The sequence below is a fragment of the Meriones unguiculatus genome, chromosome 10, assembly GCF_030254825.1.
Source record: "Meriones unguiculatus strain TT.TT164.6M chromosome 10, Bangor_MerUng_6.1, whole genome shotgun sequence".
Taxonomy (NCBI): Eukaryota; Metazoa; Chordata; class Mammalia; order Rodentia; family Muridae; genus Meriones; species Meriones unguiculatus.
Genome location: NC_083358.1, coordinates 4,430,240 through 4,458,143, shown reverse-complemented (window position 1 = coordinate 4,458,143; position 27,904 = coordinate 4,430,240). Strand labels below are relative to the sequence as shown.

Sequence of the window (27,904 nt, the reverse complement as noted above, 5' to 3'; positions counted from 1 at the left end):
GCCTCCCCCGCGTGGAGCTGGTCGCTGCGGAGTTGCCGGGTGGGCGCCGGCGCTGCGAGTTTGGAGTTTGGCGGATCCCGGCACCGGCCCGGAAGCCCTCTGGAGAGACGGGAGCTGAGGGGGCTGAGGGGGCTGCCCCGGGCTGAGGTCATGTTTCCTGAGGGAACCCTGATTGAGAAGAGAGCGCCGGCCTGGAGGCGCTCCTCCACCTGAGCGCACCCCGCTCTGAGGAAGACCCGCTTTAGAGAGAGCCCGGATCCGAGGGAACCCTTAGCACGCATTCCCCGGAGCGCACCTTCTCCTCCCCTGACAGCAGTGTGGTGTTTTTTTTCTGAGCTGATTTGTTTACCTTAATGAAAAAAGGTTTATGATTTTTTTTTTTTAAGACACTCAGAAGCCTTGGGTTTCACAGCAGTTGTGGGTTGTTAATGTATATGCCTTCTCTTTGTTATGTAGGATTTTATTGTATTTAACCATTGTGTTTTGTAGTATTTGTGTGTGAGAAGTTACTGTTAGAGTAGAAATAACGGCATTTCTATTGCCTGACTTTTTCCTTCCTTCCTTTTTTTTTTTTTTCTTTCTTTCTTGTTTGACATGCATGCAGGAGCCCCGGGGATGATAGAAGATGCAGCATCCCCTGGAAATGGAGTTGTGAGCTGCCATGTTGGTGCCGGGAACTGAACTCGGGTTCTCTTCAGGAGTAACGTGCGCTCTTAACTGCTGAGCTGTTTCCTCAGCCACAACACCTAATGTCTTCTTCCCCTCAAGAAACATTACTTCCAAGTACTGCATTGCTTGCTTATTTGCTTATTTAATAATGCTAATCCTGATACACAGCACATTTTAGAAGCTTTGTGCTAAATATCCTCAGGCTTAAATCATGGATGGTGACTGTCATTCTGTGAGTAATTTACACACTTGATTTTTGCCTTTTTGAATTCCCATATTCTATAAGTGTGTGACGTTTAATTACAGCAGTATTTATAATCTATCGTCTGCCTGCTTTTGCTGAAATACAGTTTCAAATTAACTATATATTTGAGACAGCATCTCACTATGTGTTCTTGGCTGGCCTCAAACTTCCAGAGATCTGCCTGTCTCTCCTTCCCGGTTGTACCCAATAAAGTATATACATTAGTGAGGGATTGGAGAGGTGGTTCAACAGTGAAGAACACTGGCTGCTCTTACAGAGGACCTGGGTTTGATTCCCAGCACTTACATGGCAGCTGGCTCACAACTATCTGTACTCCAGTCAGAAAGGATCTGATGTTGCCTTCTTGCCGTCTTAGGCTCCTGCGTGCATACACTCAGGCATATACACATATTTTCCTTCTTTTCAAAGATAGTGTTCATTTTCTAATGCCTATTTGGTTAGGTCTTATAATATTGTTTCCCCTTCTTTTTAATTGTAGAAGACGTGTAGCAATGGCTGCGATTTATTCTGGCGTTTCCTTTAAACTTAAAAGCAAGACGACTTCTTGGGAAGATAAACTAAAACTAGCTCATTTTGCTTGGATTTCCCATCAGTGCTTTCTACCAAATAAAGAACAAGTGAGTTTAATGTAAAACTTACATTTTTATGATCTAAAATAAAATAATTACATGTTCAATTTGGGTGTTGACATTTAAAAGATTAGAAAGTGAGTTGGGAAGGAAACTTCATTGGATGTTAAATATCAGTTAAAAAGTAATGAGATCTTTCAGTTTGCTTGGCTGAAGGTTGGGAAGTAGGGAAAGTTAGTCTTTCTATGAGGTGAAGTGAAAAATAGATAGGTACCAAGTATAAAGATGTTTTTGGGTGTCTCTGTGTAGCCCTGGCTACCCTGGACTATCTTTGTAGAACAGGCTGACCTGTTCTACAGGATATCTACAGGACTCAGAGAGATCCCCTGTCTCTGTTTCCTGAGTGCTGGGATCAAGGCATGCACCACCAACCGTGGCTGTTAATATTTCTTAAGCTTCTATGGCTCAAAAGAAGATAATGCAACTCTGGTAGAATGACAAGGTCATGGAATTAGTTTGGCTGCATCCCAATGCTGCTTTAAAGGGGGCATCCCAACATGTATTAGATGGCATTATACTTGTTAGAGTAGGGACGAGGTGGAGTTTGTAGAACAGTGGAATTTCTACCAGTGTACACATTTGAGTCATATTGGCAGCTTGGTAGTTCCCTGATAAGCATTGCACACCTGAGACAAAGGGCAATTCTGGCAGGCTTGATCAAGACCCCAGCTGTCTTTATCCATTATCCTTTTAGCGTCAGCCACTCTTCATACATTCTCACAGTTCTGGGACTACAGCCGAGGGCTTGGGCAGATAAGTGAAACTCAGTGTCACGGTATTTGCAGGCATGCCTGAAGCCCCTGGCTCCATTGTAACCATCATCCAACACACACAAACAGCTTTGAGGACTGAGGCCTCACTTTTTTTCAGTGTTTTGTGCTTGAGAAGACACAATAATGGAATAGTGCAATAATGGAAACTGCGTGTGTTCCAGCCTTTCTCATGAAGCCCTTGTGCTTCAGTTTGTCTTACATCTTCTGAATGAGGTGGATTTAGAAGTTATACATACTACATGTATCTTGGGAAAGTCAGTGCACACGTCCCGGTGTTCTGACTCTCATTCTTTTTTTCTTTAGATATCCCTCACTGCCATTTGATTTGCATGTGTGGTCCCTTCTGTGGTCATGTGGACATTCATATTTCTTTTAGAAAAGCCACTGAATAATGTTAATTTCACTGAAACTTCTTATTGACTCCAGATGAAGATATCATTGTTTTTCCTTTTTTATTCCTTAATAAACATTTCAAGATTTCAAAACATATTATGTAACGTTAACACAAGTGAGGACTTTTAAAAAAATGCTTTCACCATACATCCCATGCTGCCATTGAATCGAGATCCTTTGGCCCCTGCTTCCCAAGTACTGATATGACAGTATGTGTAATTGTATCCAGCCTGTTTGCTTCAAATAGCATTTTGATATGTTGTCCAGTCTCATCTGAACTTGTAGGCTGAAGTGCTCTTCCTGTTTGAGCCACAGTGGTAGCTGACACTACAGACATGTCTTAACAGAAAGTTGTTTTTCTTGCAATAGAATTTGGTTGTTGCTGGATGTTCCTATAATGTTGAAAATCTTTCTCTCATGTAAGAAGTTCATTTTCATAGTATGTTTTCTACAAATCCAGGTTTTACTTGATTGGGCAAGACAGTCATTGGTTGCATTTTATAAGAAAAAACTCGAACTGCAAGAAGATATTGTTGAAAGGCTCTGGGTCTATGTAGATAATATTCTACATAGCAAGAAACTGCAGAATCTCCTTAAGAATGGAAAGACTGTAAATCTTCAGGTTTCCCTTGTCAAGGTAAATAATGATTATGTTATGTGCATCTTTGTTAATTTCTTGTTCCTGCTTAAACTTGTTTCAGAACCAATTATGTGAATGTATGGGAAATTCCAGGTTAGGGGAGGGAGGAGAAGGAAGTAGTCATAGTATCAAAAAAAAGTTTATTTTTTTAAACAGGCTCTTCCTTTGTAGCCTGGCTGTCCTGAACTTTCTACATAGACAAGGTTGGCCTTGAACTCACCGAGATCTGTTGCCTTTAACTCCTGAGTGCTGGGATTAAAACCATTGGCCACTGTGCCTGGCCTATGAAAAATCTGTGTACCATCAGAGCCTAGCTTTATTACATTTTAACTGGAAAAATTATCTACCATATTATGACTACACTGACACACACATATACATAGACACTTGTCATAATTTTCTGGACGGAGATTGAAGATCAAAACCTGGACAGGAATAATCTCAATTTTTTGACTAAAATCACAAAAGTCTGAACTTCATTGTCAAAACCGTATTTACAGATGCTGTAATAATAGGTATTCTATTAAAACCTGTACAAATAAGCATTTAGTACATGACAGGCTTAGAGGGCATAAGAATATAACCATCAAATGAACAGTAAGTGGCAGCATTGGGATTTGAACCTGTATGTGCCTGGTTGCAGAGCTGTTCAGCCAGAGCCTCACAAAATGGAACGGAAAGTACAGAACAAGAAAGTAGATAAACTGTCAGTAGTTCTTAAGACCGCGCCCTTTATTGTGACACTTAAATAAAAAGGGTCATTCTGAATTATCCTTCAAGGCTGGACTGGAAGATCAAGTGGCTCTATATTTAAGAAATGATGCTTAAAACTTTTAAAATAAATGTGTGTTTATAGTAATATAAAATATTACTGAAGGACACATATACAACTTGAACAAATTGTGCTTTGGGGTCTTAAGTGTGAAAAAGATTTTTTTTTATTGATCATCAATATAATATCTGGAGGCCACTGGTGATGTGTTGACATCTTAGGATTCTGCACATTTACTGCTAGTGTTAAAAAAATCAGCCAGTACTTACTTGAGGGGAAATTACTATTGTTTCATGTGGTTGTTAATAGCTCAGCACCTCAGACAGCTTTGATCTTAGATGTTTAAGACTGAGAGCAAGTCACTGGCCTAACAATACATTTTGGGACCTGTCTGCTTTGGAGTTTGAATTTGGAATTTTGAAAGCTGAAAACAGTGTTTGTGCTTTATGATGAAAAGACAGGTACTGGTATATCGTGGTGGGCATCCAATTAGCTATGCAACTGAGGGATGTCCTTGAACTTCTGATCTTGTTGCATGTGCCTTTTGAATACTGAGAGTATAGGTATGCACTGCCTTGCTCAGCTAATGCAGTGCTGGGGATTGAACTAAGGCTGCATGCATGCTAGGCAAGTTCTCTTCCAGCGGAGTGATCTGTAGCCCTGCTTTGGTGTTGTTAATAGGAAAATTTTGACTATGAATGTGTGTGTAAACACACACACACACACACAAACATGTATACTACACATGTGTGTATGTATATATACATACATACATATACATACACAGGGTCATGACTCAAGTGCTACCTGATAGCTGAGATAAGTTAAAGATTTTGGGTTTAAACCTTTTCTTCATCCTGGGTTGCCTCATCCAGCCTTAGTTTGAGGGTTTGTGCCTAGTCTTTATTGCATCTTGTTATGCCATGCACTTTTCTAATGGGAAACTGGGGGAGCAGTGGATCTGGGATAAAGGGGAGGTGGGGTTTGGGTGGGAATTGGGAGAGTGGAGGGAGAAGAGACTGTAGTTGGAGTGTGTTGTGTGAAAGAAGAATATAAAAAGAAAAAAAATGACTACTGACTTTTAAGCTTTGCAAAGCCCAGCCTTTTGGAACTGGATGGCACATTTACAAAGGCAAGAACTGATACTGACAGGAGATGGAAGCGTGAAGAGACACTTTGTCTTTTATCGCTGCATTAAGTAAGTGTCAGCTTCATGTTAGAGGTAGAAAAATCTGGTGTTTCTCATCAAAATGTGAGAGAGGAGTGACTGATTGTTTCATATTTTCTGAGTAGGTATGGCTTCAAGGTAGTCATGAGCTTTCTTTCTTTCTTAATACGCAGATCATAAATGAGAGAATAGCAGAGTTCTCACTTTCAGGATCTCAGAGGAATATCTGTACCATCATGAGTTGCTGCCAGGGTATCCTTTCAGCACCTGCCCTTGCTATCATCTATACAGCCAAACCAGAGCTGATTGTGGCCTTGCTGAGCCATCTCTGCTGGTCATCCTGCAGACAGCCAGAAGGAACCATGACAGCCAAGCTCTTTGAGGTCATTCATCTGGCTCTTGACCATTACCTCAGACTTCAGCAACAACAAACTAACCCTAGGCGTGTCTTTGGGGACATGACCAGCCACCTCCTCCAGCCCTTCCTAGTCCTGAGACACTTGCTTTTTGAAGGCACCTGGACGCAGCCTGGTCAGGGACAGCTACGGCAAGTACTAAGCCGAGATATCAGGAGTAAAATTGATGCTGTTCTTCAAGGCGGTGTTTTTCGACATGATCTGCTTTCGTCCTATAAAGAGGAGCTCTTGGGGCACCAAGGGGACATAAAGATAGGAGTTCTGAAGAGTCTTCTCACTCCAATGGAGACTGTGATTACAAGACTGGTGGAGCCTGGTTATGTCAAATCAGACCTCCATGCGTCGGTTGTGGCCAGCTCAGTGTCCTTGCTGTACAGACTCTTTCTGGACTCATATCTTAAGGAAGAAAACCAGTTTCTCTGTTTTCAGGCTCTCCCCAGATTGTTTGATTGTTTGCAAATCTCACGCCTGCAAGCAGGGCAGATGGAAGCCCTGTCCTTAGCAGACTGGACCACAGAGCTTCTGGCCATAGAGCAACTACTAAACTCAGCAGCCACCAACAACATCTACAATGTGGCTGCTGACAGGATCCGGCATGGGGAGACACAGTTCCACTTTTACCGCCGTGTGGCCGAGCTGCTGATCAACCATTCACAAGCACCTGTGTCTGCTTGGTTTCGCTGCCTCAAGATTTTGATGTCTCTGAATCATTTGATTTTAGAGCCAGAACTGGATGACCTGTTGTCTTCAGCTTGGATTGATGCAGAAGTAACAGAATTTCGAGCCAAAAAAGCCCAGGAGGTGCTCATTAACACTGTCTTTCAGACATATGCCAAGCTTCGACAGGTACCACGGCTGTTTGAGGAGGTCTTGGGGGTGATTTGCCGTCCAGCTGCTGAGGCACTGCGGCAGCCTTTGCTTGCTTCGGGCCCCTCTACGGCTCTCTGCACATGCCTCTTGGAGCTGCCACTGAGTCAGATTCTGGATGCATGGTCCCTTGTCCTAGAGAAGTTCCAGTCTTTAGTCATGCCCTATTTACATAGTGATACTGACATGGCTTCGAAGGCTCTGTCCCTGAGCTCTCTGCTGCACTGCATAATGTTCAACATGCAGACTCTGGACAATAACATGCCTTTGCCCATCATCAGGCGGACACAGTGCATAATGGAGAAGATGCTGAAAGAGCTTGTGACGCCCCTTTTGGGCCTTCTGGACCTCTGGAGTCCAGAGCCTGAGCTGTGGCAGCAGAAGGTGAGTGACTCTGCACTCTTACTGTCTTACACCTGGGCTCAGGTGGACACTACCCTCAGTTTGCACTGCAGCCAGTATTGCTCTCTGGCTGGGCCCTTAGCTAGGGCTGCTCCGGATATCTCAAGCCTCCCTTTGTTGCTACCAGGTGTGGAAACACAGCTTTGGAAGAAGGTGGAAAAGTGTATAGCCCAGTCCAGGGCTCTCAGTAGGTACTGCTTAGAACAGCTGTACCTTCAGAAGGTGAAAAGGACTTTAATGCAGACTAATTCCCAGTCCAAAGAAGCCCTTCAAACCTTGAGGTCTGACACTGCCTACATTCTTGATTCTAGCAGAGACTGTTTCAGTCAAAAGTCAATAGCTGCTTGGGATAGGCAGGTGTCTACTGTGAATGAGTCTACATATCCTGTAGCACACTGGCATTTGATTGTATCAAACCTCGCAGTTTTAATGCCCTACCTTTGTGTGGATGATGTGAGATATGTGGCCACTGTCTTATTCAGAACGTTACCAGCAAGCAAAGCCCAGGAAAGCATGGCACACAGTGAGCCATATGTCACGCTTGAGAAAGTGTCCACAGCCCTCCTCCACAGCCCTCTCTTTCCGGAGATGCAGTCCCTCTATTCTGTCTTCCTGACATGTGTCATTGAGAAGTGTTCTAGCATTCTGTGCTCTGGTCCTCACAATGACCTGCATCTCCTTAGTCAGCAGCTCCCCTGGCTTTTCAAAAAGGACTACCACACGGTTGTGGCTCATTGGGAAACCAAACTGGCAAAAGTTGGATCTGAAGGTATAGAGCCGAGAGGAGAAATTGCCCACAATTTCCTATCCATGGTCAAGAGTGGGTTTCCTATCAAATTGGATGAAGAGCAGCTGGAAGGCCTCCTGCAGCTCTTGGACGTCATCTCCACGCTCCGCCTGGACAGTCTCTTGCCACCTCACCATGTGCATTTTTTTTTCCTGCTATTCTCCATGGCTGTCTCCACAGTAGGGCATTGCTCTTGTCCACTAGCTCTCCAGTTCTTGGTGACGTGCTACCAGCTCCTCAGTGGTCTGCAGAGGGGAAGGAATGGCCGCTCTGTGTTCAGGGTCATGTACGTTAGTGACATCTTTGAGGTTGTGCTGACCTCACTGCTGCAAGCCAGTACTGAGTTTCATGTTAGGGAAGATGACCCTGCTTGGCTGCAGCTTCTTCATGTGTCAGGGCTGTTCTTAGAGCAGCTAATGCAAATGCTTATCCAAGTAAAGCTGAGCTTGGTGCTCAATTTTGGAAAAATCACTGCCTTCCTCTCAAGGTATAGTAAGGGAGCTTCCAGCAAAGAATTGAAAATCCAGAACCTTCAGGGCAGGCAACTGCTTCTGGTAGCTCTGACCAAGTTGTGTCAAAGTTTGGAGCCTTGTGTTAAGGAGCGGAGGCAGCTGCTGGAGGCGCCGGGAGCACTGTCTGAGCTGCTGCAGCAGGCCATGATGCAGATAGGTGCCATACTGCAGCTCTGCTTAGTGCCTGGGACCACAGGCCACCGCCTGCCTTCAGTCCTCCTCTCCGCTCTTCCCACACTTTTAAACGTGGACCTGAGCCAACACCTCAGGGAAGGAGAGCCCCAAATTGCCCATGTGGTGGATACAGACGCGACACGGCTTTCTCACGTGACCCTTTACCAGGATATCTACGCTCAGTTGCTGGAGGAGTTGCCATCCCTGTCGAGGAACGCTCAGTCTTTCCAGGCAGCCTTGCAATTTCTAACCCTGTTCCTTTCGGCCCCAGAGCTCCATTCCAAGGAGAGTTCTGTTTTTGATTCCATCTTTTATTCCGTGCGGAAAGTTCTTACAGGTAAGGTGGCTGTTTGTTTGTTCTTAAATTTATTTATGTGTATGGATGTTTTGCCTGCATGTAGGTCTGACCCTGTATATGCCTAGTGCCCTTGAGCCAGAGGATGGAGTCGGATCCCCTGGAACTGAAGTTACTGGTGGTTGTGAGCTGCTGTGTGGGTGCTGGGAAATCAGACCTGGGGCCTCTGGACTATATAGGCTTAGGTTTTTCAAACACCTAACTTTATTTAAAGTTCTTAAACGCCTTTATGACCCTTCCAGCCTCCCTCCCAACACTCCCTCCACCCAACCCTCCTACCTTAGACAGGAGATTAGTAGGAAAAGGGGCTGTAGACCTCTTTTATCTACTTCCTGCTGATAAGGGTCAGTTGGTGTGGGGATTACCGGGATACCAGCAGTCTCATCAAACAGCAGCAGTAGCGACACTCAGCAGCAGAAGCAGCAGAACTCCGCCAAAGCAGCACAGCATTTCTCTGCAAAGACCAGCGAAGGATCCAAACCATCGCAAAGCGGAACAATGCAAAAGCGATGTCTCACTATCTGTGGGCTTCTATTTATCCCTTCTCAGAGTCCACACAAGGGTGTTTTTCCAGTTCACAAAACCACACCCCTCCCATGAGGTAATTTTTGCCTCACAAACAACCACACTCCTTTTCACAGGGCCTGTTTTCCACAGGGGTGGACAGGGGTGGAGGTGGGGGACATTGCTGCATCCCACGCTTGGGACTGAAACAAAAAACATATTCATATGACACAATTGAGTTTCCAAAGAAACCAGAAACTTCTACTTCACTAGACATGCGGCCGGTGTTCTTAACCGCTGAGGCATCTCCCTAGCCCCATAAAGGTGTTTCTTTCTGAGCTGATTCTGAGCTGCAGAGGCTTATGGCACTGGGAGTCCGTGGACAAGTTACCATGCTTCATGCCTCATCTCCTCAGCATATATCCTACTGCTGTATACCACCGCAAGTGGCTGGGCCTCACCTCTTGAACAGGCTGATACCTGGCAGCTTGAGAAAGTGCCACGTGAAGGAAAGTTTGCCCCCAGACGTGCATCTGGGATGTCATTTCCTCTTTCTGTGTTGGCACATGTACGAAGTTACCTTCCAGTGTTCCCTTCCCTATGCACAATGTACCCGTCTAGGCGGCTCAGGACCTTGCATACTTCAGGCATTATTTTGTGTACATTTATGCTTTGTTGGTTTGAGGCAGGGTCTTACTATGTTATGGCTGGCCTGGAACTCATTATGCAGACCTGGCTCATCTCAAATTCCACACCCAGAAATTTTTTTTCCTTTTTTCCTCTGAGACAGGGTTTCTCTGTATGGCCTTGGTGTTCTGGACTCGCTTTGTAGATCAGCCTAGCATATTTTTTTTTTAATTGTATATATGTGTGTGTTTGTACACATGTGAATGAAGGTACCTGTAGAGTCCAGAAGAGGGTTGCTGGATTCTCTGGAGCTGGAGTTACACATTTGTAAGCTGCCCAGCATTCATGCTGGAACTTAGTTTGGGTCTTCTGTGTGAACATTATGTGCCCTTAACCACTGAGCCATCTCTCCAACCTTCGTTCCTGGTTTTGAGTTCTTGGTTTTGGCCTTTAATTTGCTCTCATCACAGATGACTCATAAGGATCATCTTACCTGGAAGAAACTCCTCTGTATCAGGTTTATAGAGCTGTAGATTAACTTTTTAAAAAATGTTTAATTTTTATTAATTACAGTTTATTCACTTTGTATCCACCTGTAGCTCCCAGATTAACTTTTAAAATTATATAAATCTTTCTTTAGCACCCCATTCAGTGTGGTCAATAACTTGTGTGTATAGTAAAATAGACTCAATTGGTGTCATCAGTGTTAATGAGGGATCACCCTTCAAGGCCAGCTGAAACCTCAGACACAGAGCAGTGAGAGAGCAGGCATCTTCCGGGACAAAACTGAAGTCATATAGACCAAAGCGTTAGGGATTCTTGTGTAGCCATTGAAATAGTTGTGAAGATTATTTAGAAACATTTAAAAATATTAATGTTAAATAAACATACAGTATAAAATTATTCTTTCTGGCAGGGCATGATGGTGCATGTGTTTAATCCCATCACTCTAGAGGCAGAAGCAGGAGGAATTCTCCAAGTCTGCATTGCAATTGCAGCCAAGGGTGCATAGTGAGACCTTGTCTCAAAATCCAAACATAAATAAAATACAATCACAAAACATGTTAGTTACTCCCCAAAGCAGATGACCAGGCCTGATGACTTCTCTCTAGTCAGAACATATCACAGGTGGCAGAGGAATTTAGTTTGGGGTTGGTGGGGGCTAGAGCAGGAAGTAGGTGGTCTTCTGAAGTAGGGCCAAGAATACATGCTGAATAGACAGTGTACTGCGTTGATTCCCACAGGGAAGCTGCAACAGGGTGGGACCTTCAGGAAGTGAAGCCACCTGCTCTGCCTGGGCCGCTACCAGATGGGGGTGTGTGTGGACTGAACAGTGCTGTTGCTGTCTCCCTGTCAATGAGCTTTCTGTCTCGGATTCAAGTGTGGGTGAACTGAAATCCTGGCTGTGAAGCTCTATCTTTTTCTGTTTAGTAACTCAGGGATTGGTGCTTTCCTTCTACTGGGAAATAACATCAAGTTTTTTGTTAAAACTTGTGACAGCATTCCAGGTGAGTGTCTTAGGATGGCAGCTGGTGTCTGAAGTGTGGCTGCTGTCAGTGTGTTAACCTGAACTTCTGCATCCCATTCCCTACCTCTGCTGAGATGAGGCAGTTCTAAACCTCACTCTTATATCTCTGGACCTGTGGTAGCTCAGACTGCTGGGACAGAGCCTCAGAGTCCAGCCTGTTCACACATCTGAACCATCAGAATGTCTAATGATGTGCTGGAGTAGTGAGCAATCTGGAGGACCTACCAATTAAGGTGAGGCCCAAGGCACTGGGGAAGAAAGGGAACATGAAGTTTGCTTTGAAGCACTGAGAGATGGCAACACAACAACTTGTAGAGGTGCCCCTGCCCTCCAGTGGCGCTAAGGGGGTATTTCGTAAACAGCTTTTGTGAAGAATGCTTTCAGGCAATAGATTACCTTAGTGAAACTGGGGAAGCCAGTGCTTTAGAGCTGTCCCTCTATGTAGAACTATCTCTGCTCTGGCTGATTTGGGCTTCATTAACAGACAGCAGCTATAGAGGTTGAAGAAGAGAGAATATGGGATACAAAAACCCAGCCTGAATGTGGGGCTGGGGCTGGGGCTAGAGGGTACATGTGAGCCAAGTGTAAGTGGCCATGAAGTCCAGCCAGGCAAGTGTGGTTAGTAAGTCCTCCTGGAGAGGCTCTTCTGTAGGTTCTGTGTCCTTTTATTTGCCAGTGACAGGCATCTTTGCTGATGTGTTCATTTTACTGATAAGCAAATTGGTGCTGAAATTTGCTTATTTCCCTGAAAGAGGCTGCAAATCTTGGTCTTACAGGAAGGAGACATGGGTTTATCAGAGCCCCATCTCTGTCCTCCTGATTGTAAATTACACGGACTGAGAGGTAGAAGGTGTTCCGCCAGTGCGTGGCAGTATAAAACACATGGAAGTGTTGAAGGGCCATGAATAGCCTGCCTTGGGCTTTATTGTACGATGTGGGCCGGAATATCCTGGAGGTTCCAGAAAACACCTTTTGGACCTAGTAGACAGTCCCAGGAATGTCAATATTCTTGTTAAATTTTCAACATTCCTGGGTGACCTGAACAGTAATTGGTGTTGAGTGGGAAGACCAGGGATGAGAAATAAAGAAGACAGAAGCAATAGCTGGGACCAGGTCTTGAATAAGCTAATGACTTATGCCAAGCAAGCTTATTAAGAAGTCCAGCATCACATAATACTATTTGTGTGGGTGGGGGTGCATGGCCAAGTTCAGAAGACAGCCAAGTTAGATAGTGTTTGCAAAGAGAACATGGGATACCTGAGACATGGCTGCCTCAGGACTGATAACAGCCCAGGAGGAAGAGTTGGGTCTCCAGAAGCTGCAACTTTGACTTTTGTGATATTGGTTCCAGCTCTTTGCCAAGTCCATTCCTGGACAAGGATATAGAACGTATAGTTTACTTTGTCCTTTCATTAGGGTTACTAAGAAAGTCTAGGGTTAGTCTGGCTCCCCACACCTGGGTATTTAAAAGTAGCCATTTCTTTGCCAATACTGACTGTATAAAGATAAAAGGTAACAGTCACATGTCTGCTGTGGTTCGGAGCTAATCTGAGCATATTGGCGTTTTCTCTGTGCGTGCACTGAATATGGGTGCAGCTCTGGGTAGGAAAAGGGTACAATGAGCACCCATTCTGCTTTTTTCACCAGGACTTGGTCTTGTTCTTTTACACCCCTTAACTAGTGTTATTAATGGCTGCAAGGTGTCATATGGCCGTTTTGCAGTTCACTGTCACTCATCAGTCAAATCTTGACAGTTTTGGCTTCTTTTCCTGCAGGTCCAAGCATTCCCGCTCCAGTCACTCAGGATAGTGAACCTCACTTGGAAGCACTGCTTACCCAAATGTTTGAGGCTGGGACAACAGAGCATTTTGGGATGGTATTGCAGTCTGTTCTTCAGGGATTGGATGTCACTCAGGCGTGGAGGTCAGATCTGCAGGTGCATGTCTTCTTTTCTATTATGGGCCTAGAGTGGTATTTGCTCCAGGTGAAAGGAAGGATTATTTGAAATTTTGTGTCACTTTTAAAACTAAACAGACAATTTGGCTGACAGAGTAGAGGCAGAGCAGGAGCTTGTGGGAGGGAGCCTAGTTGTGGACTATCTAGCTTTCACTGAAAAGTGTTTTTTTGTTTATTTTTTGTTTTGTTTTCTTTTTCGAGACAGGGTTTCTTTGTGTAGCCTTGGCTGTCCTGGACTCGCTTTGTAGACGAGGCTGGCCTTGAATTCACAGAGATCCACCTGCCTCCGCCTCCCAGAGTGCTGGCATTAAAGGTGTGCGCCACCACCTGGCTAGAAACTAATTATTAATTATTGATTAAGAGTTAAGAATGGACATTAAGAGAGCTGCTTGTGAGAAAATAAGATACATGTGAGAACATGGTCGTGGGCTTCTCAGAGACTTGCCCTCACACTTTTGAAAAGTCCTTGATTGATATGGTCATACAGCTATAGACAAGAACTTAAGGATCACTGTGTGTGTGTTTGTACCCACGCATTCTGGATGTATAGCTCAGTTGGTAGAGTATCTGTTTTGCATTCATGAGGCCCTGGGTTCAAACCCCAACACTGAAAAAAAGAAAAGAAAAAGAAGCATTTGGGCTCTCAGTTCATAAGCCTGGTATACCTCCATGTAAAAGTCCATAACCCAGGGTAATCATGAGTACTGCTGATTAGATGTTCCCAGTAGCACTTGAGGGAAAAAAAAAATGCCTCCATAGACTGGGCTAGGCTCCTGCTGCTTTTTTTCCTCACTAGGGTCTTGCCATTGCAGCCCAGTCTTGAATTTATACTTTACCCCAACCTCTCAAGTTTTGTAAATACAGTTATGCATGGCTATGTCCAGCCTCATTAGTGGCTTCTTGATTCCTGCTCACTGATAACACCTGGGACTGGGTTATTGATCTGAATTAGAGGACATTTAGGGGCTAATTATGAGTTCTGAGAGGGGCAGAAACAGTTCAGATCCCTACCGTGAGCATGAGGACCTGAGGATCCGCATCATCCCTTCCAGCTGCCTGCTACACTTGCCTTTCTCTGGAACTTAACATTGTGTGTCTTCATATTACAGTTGGGACCCAGCTTGAGAAAGACGGAGTCTCTGGGCTTTCATTTACCAAGTGATTTGGGGGAGAAAATAATCCCCAAGTTTTAAACTAGTTAATCAGAGAAGGCTTCGTAAGGCAAGGGAAATTTGAACTGAGTACTGAAGAATGAAGAATTTGAAAGGGCAGTGGTGCACGCCTGTAATCCCAGCACTCAGGGAGGAAAAGGCAGGCAGATCTTTGTGAGTTCAAGGCCAACCTGGTCTACAAATCGAGGGACAGCCAAGGCTACACAGAGGAACCCTGCCTTAAAACAAAAAAAACAAAAAGGGCAGTAGGTATGCATGGGTGTGTTGGTCTGTTGGGGCAGAGGGGGCACAATTGTGAGAAAGTAAATGGGCACTAAGCCTCAATGGATAGATACATCTTGTAGGTATGCAGGGAATTGGCAACAGCCAGATTTGCAGGTGTGTGCAAGACGATACAAGGAAAAAGTACACAGGGCAGAAATCAGGATCTGGCTGGGGTTGTGTGGCTTCACAGTATAAGGGGAGGAAGAGGCTGTTGTGATGCTGAGAAGCAGGGAGAGGCTAGGCCTTTGTGAAACACTTAGTAAAAGTAAGTCCTTGCCTGCGTGTGCTGTGGTTTAAAAGCATTGCCTACCAGCATAGCATTTCACCCATACTTCCTTTAAACCTTCCCTTATGTAGTTTTTGATTTTTAAATTTTACTTCCTGTGTATGGGTGTTTTGCCCGCATCTGTATCTGAGCACCTTGTACATGTCTTGTGCCTGCAGAGGTCACAAGAGGGTATCAGAGACCCTGGAACAGGAGCTAGACAGTTGAAAGTCACCGTGTGGGTATGGGAAATCAGGCCCAGGTCCTCTGGAAGAGTAGGCAGAGCTCTTAACCTCCAAGCCATCCCTCTGGCTCCCTTGTGTAGTTTGTTTGTTTGTTTGTTTGTTTGTTTGTTTTGATTTTTCAAGACAGGGTTTCTCCGTGTAGCCCTGGCTGTCCTGGAACTCGCTCTGGAGACCAGGCTGGCCTTGAACTCAGGTCCTCCCCCTCTGTAAGTATACTGGAGTAAAGGTGTGTGCCATCACCACCTGGCTCTTGTGTACTTGATCAGTGATGTAATAGTGTCCTCTGTGGACAGCATCCTGGCGAAGTGGGGTCTATGATTAGGCTATCCTTTGTCCCTCTGTGAGCTTGCTGTCTGGACCAGTTTTGTTTTGTGCCTGGTTTAAGTGAGATGTTCTCCAAAGGCCCTGTTCTTGCTGAAGTTAAGCTCATCATCATTGCCTCCTGTCTGTGCACAAATGTAAATGTGCTCTTAAAACTCAACCGTGACCAGGCCTTGTCCCTGTTCCCAGTAACAGAGCTTCCTGTTACCATATCAGCAGCAGTAAGAGGATCTCCTCTCCCCGGGCTTCTCTGAGGGGGCTGGCTATTTCTGTGCTAAAGTCTTCCCTTCTTTTTTCAGGTTGTTTTGTGTGCCATTAGACTACTCACCCTGCTACTCAAATGCCCACTTAGTGGAGAAAAGGCGAGGTTGCTGTGGCGTGCGTACCCCCAGATCATCACAGCTCTAATGGTGAGCGGCTTCTTAGGATCCACCCTCCAGCTTGTTTGTCCCTTCCTCTTCTGTTTGACAGCTGGTAGCTTGGGCTCTATCATTTGGGATGTTTCTTGAAGGTGGCCATGAACAGGTGTTTTCTGTGTGTATATACTGTTAGACAGTAGCAGCTTGGATAAGAAGTGATGAGAAGGATGGGCACTGAGAACTGTCAGGGAGTGAGGAGGAGGAGGACAAGGTGAGGCTACTTTGGGTCAGATACTCAAAGCAGGTAAAGGGGGTTGCTGGGGCTGGTTCCCCACAGAATTCTGTGGTCAGTTAAGTATCTCTGGTAGTAGGAGGGGTACGTGCATGTAAGGCCTGAAAAGCCCTGAAAACTGGACTTCATGTTCCCTCTTGTTTTCTAATTTGCTTGTCTTTCCCTTAAGAAACTATAACACCAAAAGGCCTAAGTTGAGGCATGTTAAAACATGTGAGAGAGTGTGTGTTGTCCACACTAGTATGCACCAGGGTGGAAACTGCTTGATGCCTCTAATGTGTGTGGCAGACAGGCTGCAGAGCCGTACTCTCTGCAGGATGATGGGACTTCATTCAGGAGCCAAAGACCTCCTTAGATATTCACTGTGGAGCTAGGAACCACAGGGTGCTCTTTAGGTGATCCAGGGAAGACAGAGTTGTCCCTTATCTTGAGTCTGTTCTCTTATTTTCTAGGATAGTAACTGAAAATCTTTACTAGACCTGTATTATAATCACAGGCATTTGGAACTGTTGATCTGTTTTGGAAAAACACTGTTATTCTTGTCTAACATGCAGCTTCCTTGTAAGAAATTGGATGTGTCTGTTCCCTTGTAAGATATGGCTTGTCAAGCCAGGTGCAGTGGCACACAGCTATAATCCCAGCACTCAGGGAGGCAGAGGCAGGTAGATCTCTGTGAGTTTGAAGCCAGCCTGGTCTACAAAGTGAGTCCAGGACAGCCGGGGATATACAGAGAAACCCTATCTCAGGGGTGGTGGGGAATGAAAAGAAAGAAAACAGAAGAAGAAAGAAATGGCTTGTCTTCATGCTGGATACACTTAACAAAAAAGTGAGGATTGAAGCAGCTAGGTCTCTAGGAGACTGGATGGGAGCCTCCTTATCCCTGTGGATTATAGTTTGGCCATGCCACTTCCTTGCACCTTTGTCACCTAGAGCTTTAAGTGATTTTATTTCTTTGGAGGATCACCTTCCCTTTCTTTTCTTTGTCTATTTTGGTTTGTAGCTGCAACACCGAGAGGCGTGCCAGGAGCAGCCTGTGGCCCTGGTAGTGGTTGAGCCTATTCTTGACGTGCTGGCTGTTCTGCTGCGGAAAGGGGAGGAGACCATCAGTAACCCTCACCATGTCAGTCTGGCCTTTAACATCTTGCTCACAGCCCCTCTGGAGCACCTGAAGCCGCTGGAGTTCGGCAGTGTCTTCCTGAAGATGCACAATGTGCTGTTCTCCATCTTGCAGTGCCACGCTAAGGTGGGAGGGACAGCTGCTTCTACACAAGCTGGAGTACCAGCTTCTGCAGCAGCGGCAGGGCTGGGGCTGCTCAGTGGTGGGCTGTGTGAGGCCCTGAGCTGTCACTACGAGTAAAAGCAGGCAGACAACTAAAGGAAAGTCAGAAAGGAAAGCTCCACTGTTACAGATTTTGCTTCCAGTACTTTCTGTGCAAACAGAAATACTTGACCTCTTCAGCTTGTTCCTACCATGGCTGATACTCTTGAGTGGTGGCATGTATTACACAAAAGAGCCCCGTTTCTCTGTTTGCTACTCAAGTGTTTAAAAAAGTCACTACCTTGCTTAGATATGTTATAATTCCAGTGGTACAGGGAGTGAGTGGGTCTTGAGCTTATAGTCTGCTACTGTTATGTTATGCAGAGGCTAGGAACACAGATCTCATAGAATACAGTATGGCCAGCTAGTATTTATTGAACATTTGCTACTTTACCCATAGCAAGCTTATAATGAATGTGGTAATCCTATTATGTGATAAGGATACTGAAGCTCAGTGAATGTTTTGACCAATGCCACTCACAATGGACTGGGCCCTGCTCCATCAGTCATTAAGAGAATGTGTTGTGGGGCTGGGGAGATGGCTCAGAGGCTCAGAAGCTAAGATGGCTGCTCTTCCAGAGGACCCAGGTTCAATTCCCAGCAACCACACGGTGGCTCACAACCATCTATAATGAGATCTGGTGTCCTCTTCTGACATGGCAGGTGTACATGCAGACTGAACACTATATACATAATAAATAAATAAATATATAAATAAGTAAGTAAGTAAGTAAGTAAATCTTTGAGAGAGAGAGAGAGTATTATAGCAGAATCTTAGGAGGCATTTCCTTAACTGAGGCTCCCTCCTCTCAGATGACTCTAGCTTGTGTCAAGTTGATATAAAATCAACCAGCAAATCCAGAGATTAATCTCAGGCTAATGAGATTTGCATGCACGGCAAACACCTTTACCCACTGAGTGATCTTATTTCTTCAGCAATGGCATTTTTAAGAGAAATACTCTATTTCAAAGAGTTTTCCAGCTGTTACCTCTGGCCCTCCCTCCTGTGTCACTACCTTTAATATGAATATTTTTTTTTTTACTAATTATCTAATTATTAAGGTTGTTATGCAACTGTATACTATAAATATAACACAAATCTATCACAGTCTGACTTTGCAGATCTTACTAAAAGTGATGAAAGTAAGATTAAAACTGACTCCTGCGAAGCTCCTGCCACATGAATAGTGTGACTGGATTTCAGGGTCCAGAGAAAACATCAGCAGTGTGGTATTAGCAGGCTGGTGTGAGTGATTAAAGCAGCTAATGTTTTCCTGACACTGTCAGGTCTCATGAGGGAAGCCAGTGTGTGGTGTTAGGTCCTTATACATGTAAACACCCAGCTAAAATTCTCACAGGTTTATCTGGAGGATGAGCAGATGGCCAGCACTGACTAGACCCCGTGAGGAGACGGCAGCGAGACAATCTCACTTGTCATAATTATGCAGTCCTCATGAGGACCAGGTATCCATATTTTGCAAGTGAAGAAAATAAGGCACCCACAAAGGACAGATTTACAGTTACCGCAGGTGTCATTGTGGAGCTAGTTAGTTTGGCCTGGATTTGGTAGCGTTTTATCAGTATGACAAGGATTCAGAGAGACTAGAGCATTGATGAAGCTCTGGAATGCTTTTGTAAAACAGCCTCTTCTGAAACCTATAAAAAATCAGTAGGAAAGGTGTGCTGTGAAGTCTGAATTTTGTTGATTATACCAGAGAGAATTGTCCTGGTGCTTTACTTTTTGTTTCACTCTAGACAGTGCTCAGTGTAGTGCAGGATGTACCCAGTGGTGCCTGCATTGTCAGTGTGGTGCTCGTTGGCTTCAGACATATTGGCCACTTGAAATGTAGTCAGTGTGACTAGAAACTCCATGTTTAATTTGCTTAATTCTAACTAAAGTTACGTGAGCTCACTGCTGTTTGTCTCGACAGTGTTGTTGTGTTCCTGATGTGAGGTGTAAAGAATGCTGGGAAAATGTAAGAATGAGGAGCCCAGTTTGGATCCCCAGAATCCACATAAAGCTGGACATGGTAGCCTATGTCTGTAATCCCACTGCTTTCATGGCAAGATGGGAAGTGGAGACAGGAGAATCCCTGGAAGGGTGAGGGTCAGCTAGCCTGGAGAACACAGCAGTGAACAACAAATGGGTCTTGTCTCAAAAACAAGGTAGAAGGCCAGGACCAACACCTGAGGTCTTGACTTCTGTATGTATGCTATGGCTGAATGTGGCCACACTTACATACATGACCGTGCATACACACAGATACATGGAGAGATATTAAAAAGTATGTTTTTATTATCTTAGTTTCATTTTTTTTAAATGAAATAAAGTTAGAGTTTATTGAAAAAAGCTTTAACTGCCTGGTGTAATAGTTAATGCTGTGATCTTAGCACAAGGCAAAGGCAGGAGTTTGAAGACAGCTTGGTCTACATATGAGTTGCAGGCCAGCCAGTGATACATAGTGAATTTCTGTTTCAAAGGGAAGAAAAGGTTTTTTGTTTGGTTGGTTTTTTTGAGACTGGGTTTCTCTGGGTAGCCTTGGCTGTCCTGGACCCTCTTTGTAGAGCAGGCTGGCCTTGAACTCACAGTGATCTGCCTGCCTCTGCCTCCCAGAGAAGGGGAAAAGATTTTTATAGATAGAGTGAGTTGGGAAGGGAGAAACAGTTGAAGGAGGATGGTTTTAGACACTTAGGAAGGTTAGGAGTGGGTTTTTTAAAAAGATTTTATGTGTAGGAGTGTTTCATCTGCATATACATATGTGCAGCTCGTGCATACAGTGCATAGATGTCAGAAGAGGATGGCTGATCCCCTGGAATTGGAGTATAGACATAGGTGGTTGAGTTACTGTATGGGTTCTGGGAACTGAACCCAGTCCTGGGCAAGAGGACCTGTTCTTAGCCCCTTAGTTAGCTCTCCAGCTCCAGAAGCAGGTTTCTTAACAGAGTTGCCTAGTGCTCAGAGGAAGGAAAGTCCTAGGCAAGTGGTTTCCTCACTGTTGAGATGTCTGGTTCACATTGTGAGTGAATTTATGTAATTTTTTTTGTACCAATTCTTTGTGTTTCTAGGGTATACTAGAAACTGTGTAGAGAAAGCATAGATTCAGCAAAATTTAAATGAGGTGCCCCACAAATTTTGAAAGGAGTGCAGTGTAGAACCCCTACTCCCTAAAATGTTGAAAACAGCAATTAAGGAGCCAGATAGGAGCCAGGTGCTTAGACACTTCAGCAAAAGATCTGAGACGTATCTGAGCCACACAGTGGGCACACGCCTCTTCTGTATGCCCTGCCAGGTAAGCAGACAAAAGGTCACTGACCCACTTCTGTGTCCCTTTGTCACTACAGGTGATGCTGAAGGCCATTCCATCTTTTTTGACCTCGTTTCATAGACTATTGTTTTCAGTTATGCATGAAGGACGGCAGAAAGACAAAGGTAATTCAGAATAATGGCATCAGGTACAGAGATTCGAGTGCATCCATCATGCACTGTTTCTGGCCATAAATACTGTTGGAATAAAACCAACAATCTGACTTGATGTGAGAAATGTTCAGATTACCAATGACTATTCAAGAAAAAATTTAGACATATTTTTTGAAAAATATTTATTTTTATTTACACATGTGTTTGTATGAATTGTGTATGCATTGCTATTGCTGGGGGAGGCCAGAAGATGATGTTTGATACCTAAAGCTAAAGTTACAGGTAGTTTTAAACCATCTGATATGAGTGCTAGGTATGGACCTTAACCACTGAGATCTCTCTCCAGCCTCTTGTCGTAGTTAGAGTTTCTGTTGCTGTACTAAAACACCATGACCAAAAGCAGCTTAGTGGAGGGAAAGGGCTGATTTCAGCTCATAGTTCTCAGGCTACCCTCTAGAAGCCAGGGCAGGAACTGAAGCAGAGGCCGTGGGGAATGCTATTTGCTGGCTTGCTCTCCGTGGTTTGCTCAGCTTTTTTATACAGGTCAGTACCACCTTCCCAGGGCTGCACTGGCCCCTGTGGCATGTGCCCTCCCACGTGAGTCATGAGTAAAGAAAACATTTTGTAGGCTTGCGTATGGGCAATATGATGGAGGCATCTTTTTCAGTTGAGGCTGTATTCCCCAAATAACTCTAGCTAAAGTCAAGATAACAAAAACAAGAAAAAACTAAGTACCCAACCAGGGCATCTCTCCAGATAATCTTTGTTTGGTTGAGACAGGTTTCTGCCTGGCCCAGAGCTCATTATATAGACCAGACTACTGGCTTCAGACTAACAGCTATCCTACTGGTTTAAGGTGATTTTTTTTAAGTATTTCAGATTATTGCAATTTACCACATCTCAAGCTGTAGATGCATCAGGCATCTCTGATTGAAACTTCTTTTTCTGGAAAGAAAGGGAGAGGGGAGGAGGGGCACTATTGACAGGTTTTGCAGTTCTCCCTTAACTCTGCCCATCTGTAGACAGCTAGTGGCACAGCTAGTAGTTACCACCTCCTATGCATGGCACAGTGCATGTGTTGACTTAATGTTAAAAATCTGCTGACATGTAGGACTGGTAACAAACTGCTTCTCTCTGGTAGTCTTTGCTGGTTATGTGATGACTGTGTGTGATTCTATAATATCCTATAATATTCTGAGATACTCTTCTGATAGTGATGTCTCCCTGGTCTACCCAGGGATCCAGGCAGGCAGGCCCAGGCCTTGCTGTAGACTATGGAAGTGCAGTGTGGCTGCATGCTCCGTCAAGCCTGTCCCTGTCACATGTTCTGAGCATGCATGGAAGCATGTGCTTCATGTTGGCCTAGCTCAGTCCACTCTAATTCCAAGACTGTTCTCTGTACACTTGTGGCTTGACCACAAGGCCTTAACCATTCTATTTTCTTTATTGGGCTCTAAATGATTATGTATGAAGTCAGCAGCTGTAGTAATCAGTGTTGGTTACTTATGTTGTCTGAAAAGAGAAGCAGAAGACTGTTAGGCCATGAAGTGTGTGCTGGCTACAGTGTAGGCCTTGTGCAATACCTTCCAAACATTAATGGAAACCTTCCAAACATTTGGAAGCTTCTAGAAAGCTTCCTTCCTTCCTTCCTTCCTTCCTTCCTTCCTTCCTTCCTTCCTTCCTTCCTTCTTCCTGTTTCTCTGGGTAACAGAGCCTTGGCTGTCATGGAAATCACTTTGTAGACCAGGCTTGTCTTGAACTCACAAAGATCTTCTTGCCTGTGCCTCCCAAGCACTGGCATTAAAAGTGAGCACCACCATGCCCAGCTAGAAAACTGCATTTATAAAAGATGGCATGTGTTTATTCTCAAAAAAAAAAAAACAAAAAAACCCATACTGTATATACTAGAAATCAGTTTTATTGAGATTTAATGTGTACCTGATGAACTTCGTCTGTTTGACAGTTAAGAACAAAGTGAAGCCACACCACAGTCAAAATATTGAGTGTTTCAACTCCTCTCTGAGTTCTGTGCCTGTGTAGGAGGCCTGACCCTGAGCAGCACAGTAACCTGTTGTTCCTGTGTTTGTTTGCATTTTCCAGATTTATAAATAAATTTGTGGCCATCACTGTGCTCAGTAAAGTCTGGGACATGCTGTAAGGCCAGAGCTCCCTACCAAGGCAGGGCAGCTTGTGGAGCCAAGCACTAGGTGACCTACACTGAATAGTGCGGAAGGGCTAGGAATTAAGAAGTGACTCTGGGAAGACAGGGGTGAGGTGGGGACTGTCTGCTGATGACATTGTATCTTATCTCCTTTTGCTGATGGAAGGAGAACCTTACACAGACAATTTCTTAAACTAATGGAGGAAAAGACATAATTTTTAAATCCTCTCAATAAATTTTTCTTTTTGAAGATAACTTTCATTTGATCCTGTCTTGTAGCATCTATCTCCTTTAAAATAATGATGGTAGTTATAGATTTTTGTCCTGAAAAGTATTGGTATTTCAGGTAGCTCTTGCATTAGTTACTTTTCTCTTGGCTGTGATAAAATACCAACAAAGGTAGCTTAAGAAAGGAAGGGTTTATTTTGGCTCACAGTTTGTGGAGATACAGTTCGTCATGGGGACGGAAGTGGGAGGTAGTTGGTCCCATTGTGTCTGCGGTCAGGGGCTAGAGAGAGGTGAACCTGATGCTCATTGCCTTTCCTACTTTTCTCTCCCCATTTTCAGTCCAGGGCCCCAGGCCATGAGACAATGCTGTGCCTGTTCAGGCTGGTCTTTCCTGCTCACTTAGTCCTCCCTGGAAGCTCTTCTCAGACACCCCTCCAGAGATATGTCTGTTAGGACTGTTAAAATCCAGTAGCTATCACAGACCCCCTAGAAAAGCAGATGAACTCGAGTGTTGTATTTTTACTGTGGTCATGTCTGATGTGTCTTTTACCTTATTTTTGTCTACAGAATAGCCAGTGAGAGTCTAGAAAGAGTGGAGGGTTGCAGTTGTTTCTGTTTTTAGTCTGATTGTAGGGCTAGAAAACATGCTCTCGCCAGTTCAGTGCTAATGATTTGCCATCTGTAGGAAGCATGGATGACCTGCCAGCGGTCCTTGAGTGTGCACGCCTGGTGGAAAGGATGTATAGCCACATTGCTGCTCGAGCTGAGGAGTTCACCACGTTCTCCCCATTCCTGGTGGCCCAGTATGTGACAGAAGTACAGAAGGTAAAACCCAGGCTGAATGTGCTCATCAGGGTCTTTCCTGTCTATGCTGTGTGTTTGTGTGTGTGCACGCATGTGCAGGAGCCTTATAGAGTTATGGTTAGGACTGGGGGATGTTTCAGGGTCCTTGAAGCCACTCACTGAAGTTGCTCAAGACCCCCAGGCCTCTAGTTTGAGTACAGACTTGGTCCTGTTTCCATTTCTTCTAGTTGCCTAACAGGCAAATGAAGTGTCACCAGGGCCAAGAACCAAGAGCTCTTCTGGATCCAGACCGGCAGAGGCTAGAAAAGAGGTTGGGCCTGGGCTAGCCATCACATCCAGCTGCTCCCAGACACTCAGACAGACTATAGCATCGACACACTGGGAAATCTGTTACTGGTGATTTTTGTCCAAATTAATCTGACTTTTGGAATTAGTGCTTTGAATGATGAATTATTTATTAAGAGAGTTAGTTGCTTACGTATGTCCATGCACTGTTCACACTTCTGTAAGCTACTGGTGCCCCATGGTCAGGCCATTTCAGGACTGTAAATGGCACTGGACCTTTTCTTTGATTAGTAAATGCCACTGGGTCAGAGTCAGGTGAATAATAGGCATATCTGTGCCTCCATTTGCTTGTATTTGTACAAACACATTTTCATGCTTTCTGTCTGGGAAACAGCCCGTCTGGTGGGCTGGCTTGGTATTGGAGTCTCTTGCATGCATGGTAGTTGGGTCTCTTGGTGGCACTGTAGTGGAGTGTCTGGCCAGAGAGATCAGCATTTCTCTGGGGAGGTTTGGTTGAGCAGCCTTTCTAGATTGCTTCCCACCCTGTTTCAAGTAACTGTAACTGTTGAGTAACTTTCCAGCCCACACCTCTGCTGACATCAGTGTGTAAAGCTTCTTGTCATCCTAGCAACTTTGGCTGAGCTGGGGTGGGAGGAGGCAGCAGGACTCAGTAAGTGCATGAGAAGATCCTTCTGGTGGTCCTAGAAAGACATGAGGACTTATGATTTGATTTCCTTATGGCTATTTAACAATTTAATCGAAGCTTGACATTTCCCAAGCATGTGAGTTATTAACATGTAAGCTTTTAATGAAAGAGAAGCTTGTACTTTTTAACTGGAGAATAAAATGGGATATCATAATTTCACTTTAATAAGAGCCAAAAAGGGAAGTTGTAATTGGAACCCTTAAGTCATACTATTCTAAAATTTACTTTATGAAATCTCTGGTTTCCTGGCTTATTTATCTCTAATTTAAACTTGTCCATTTTTTTTCCTTTTGTTTTGTTTTGTTTTATCTTGAAATCAAAAAGGCCTTGTGAATTAGTTAAGGCCATTGCATGTTGGAGTCCACTGGCAGCAGTCTAGGTCTTATCTTTCGTTTAGCTCTAAATTTAGTGATGAAGAAAATGCTCTGTATGCATTAGAGACTGCTGCTGAGAGCTGTAAATTCTCCCAGGCAGCGTGTTTAGGTTTAATTAAATGCTCAGGAGCAAAAGATAGCCAGACAGATCTCTGCATTCATTCCTGTGCATCTGTAGACTGGGTATTATAGGAACACCTGCAAGGGGACAGGCAGATGTCCTGGGAAGAGCCTGTTGGTTAGGAGACGCTGCAGCCCACAGTCCTGGTGGTTTCGTTTCCCTGGTGGTTTCGTCTCCGCTGTGTGGTGAGGAGTCCCAGTGAAAACATGCAAAGGTGCTTCCAGTACTTTTCTGTTTTACTTCAGATCAAGTTTACAACAGTCTCTCCATACTGCCAGCTTGATGAATAGTAGTTAATGCTCACCTCCTCCAGTGAGTTTTGAAGGTGCTGGGATATGTTTTCTTTCATTGACCATTGATCCTACTAGTAGAAACTGTTTTTGTCTTAGAACAATAGGGGTCTGCGGCTACACCAATTTCATGCTGCTGACTGAGCTCTGGAGTGTTCAGCATGTTGCCTGATTCTGTTCCTCGTGTGTGCTGAGAGCCCTCTTTCCTTCCCAGGTAACCTTGTACCCAGCTGTTAAGAACCTGCTTCAAGAAGGAATTTACCTCCTCTTGGATCTCTGCATGGATCGTGATATCCAGTTTCTGCGGACCTCACTACAGCCCGGAGCACGAGATATCTTCAAGGAGCTGCACAGTGACTACCTCAAGTACCACAAGGCCAAGCATGAAGGAGAGAAGAGATACACTGCCTAGACCACCCCATGGAAGCACAGTTTCCTGGGACACCTTGCAGAGGTTTCATGGTTCAGAGCTGTGGAGGATGTAAGGTCTGGAGTCCTCATGCATATGGTCGACAACCATGGGAAACCAATACATGCATACGCACAGAGTCTCATTGTATGTCCCTGAGTACCCTGGAACTCACTATGTTGACCAGCCTGGCCTTTAACTTACAGAAATCTACCTGCCTATGCCTTTTGCATGCTGGGTCTACCTTGCCCACGTTGGGGATTATATGTATTTTTATAGCTTTTTAAAAAATTCTGAGTATTTTTTAATTTTCCATCTCCCAGTATGATAAGACTTCAGCCTCAGGCTTCATACATACTATTATAACACTTTTGCCACTCAGCTACACCCTCATACCTCAATACATCTTCTTATAGCTAAGTGTGCTGTAAGAAACCCGGAAGCAGGCTCTGAGATGGGGTGAACTTAATGGGAAAATTGCTGACGATTATGACTGGACCTAATGTGGTCCTCGCCTTTCTCCCTCTCCTGGCTGGAAACTGTGGAACAAAAACAGTATTTTGTTTCTGATACATGGGTTGTAATTAAATCCCATTTGCCCTTTAAATTAGACCACGTAGCACAGGTGCCGCCCTGCACCTTCCCTCCGAGGAGCTTGGTGGTGCTGGGGGAATAGCCAGGGCCCTGGATGGTGTGCTGTGCACTGTCTGGTAGGAAGGAGCTCTAGCCCAGGAGCCAGGACTTCTGTTTGTTCTGCTTCAGTCTGAGAAGTTCATTAAGAAACTTTCCTACTCAGTTCAAGAAATAACTGTGCTTACTACCTAAGCAATATGGTAATGGTCTCAGTTACCCTTTATTGTCGCATAGAAATGTCTGTTTTAGTCTCTTTGTTGTGTATGTGTGTTTGTATATGTATGTATGTGTATACACACACACACACACACACACACACACATATATATATAAAATCAAAATGTGTTAAGGTTGCCTAATGTTTTCTTTTATAATAGTTTTCTTTTATAAGAGTCAATAAAGTATTTGTTATTTTTTAATGTTATAGTATTCTGCTGAGTAGACATACCTGCTTCATCGAACAAGTCCTCTGTTGTCAGTCAGGAATGTTATTTACTTTTTCTTTTATAAATATTACCTGTGGCTAGATTATTTCCTAAGACATAGTCACATGAGCTGTTTAGTTTTAGAATAGTATATCTTGTATTTTGAGACAAGATCTTACTCTCTAGCCCAGGCTCACCTTGAACTTGTTCCTCCTGCTTCAGCCTCCTAAATAAGTATATACCACCAGTTAGCCTGACCAGAAAGACAGAAAAGTTTTTTTTTAAAACATTTATTTATTTTACACATGAGTGCTCTATCTGCATGTATACCCACACGCCAGAAGAGGGCAACAGATCCCACTATAGAGGGTTGTGAG

General features: G+C 44.3%; 1 protein-coding gene across 4 annotated transcripts; it reads left to right on the top strand.

Moving 5' to 3' along the window:
• The first annotated feature begins 16 nt into the window (after nt 1–16).
• Nucleotides 17–27,526, top strand: Urb2 (URB2 ribosome biogenesis homolog). Of its 4 annotated transcripts, none has more exons than XM_021650116.2 (10): nt 17–363; nt 1,413–1,551; nt 3,190–3,366; nt 5,483–8,804; nt 13,257–13,417; nt 16,004–16,114; nt 17,356–17,598; nt 21,016–21,103; nt 24,166–24,305; nt 26,275–27,526. In XM_021650116.2, exons 2-10 carry the CDS (start codon nt 1,426–1,428, stop codon nt 26,470–26,472), a joined length of 4,566 nt encoding a protein of 1,521 aa, XP_021505791.2. In that variant the 5' UTR covers nt 17–363; nt 1,413–1,425; the 3' UTR covers nt 26,473–27,526. The 4 variants fall into 4 exon arrangements, with proteins under 4 accessions (XP_021505791.2, XP_060247790.1, XP_021505792.2 ...); XM_060391807.1 differs by having other exon boundaries at nt 605–1,551; XM_021650117.2 differs by lacking the exon at nt 17–363 and adding an exon at nt 383–783.
• Nucleotides 27,527–27,904: the final 378 nt, after the last annotated feature.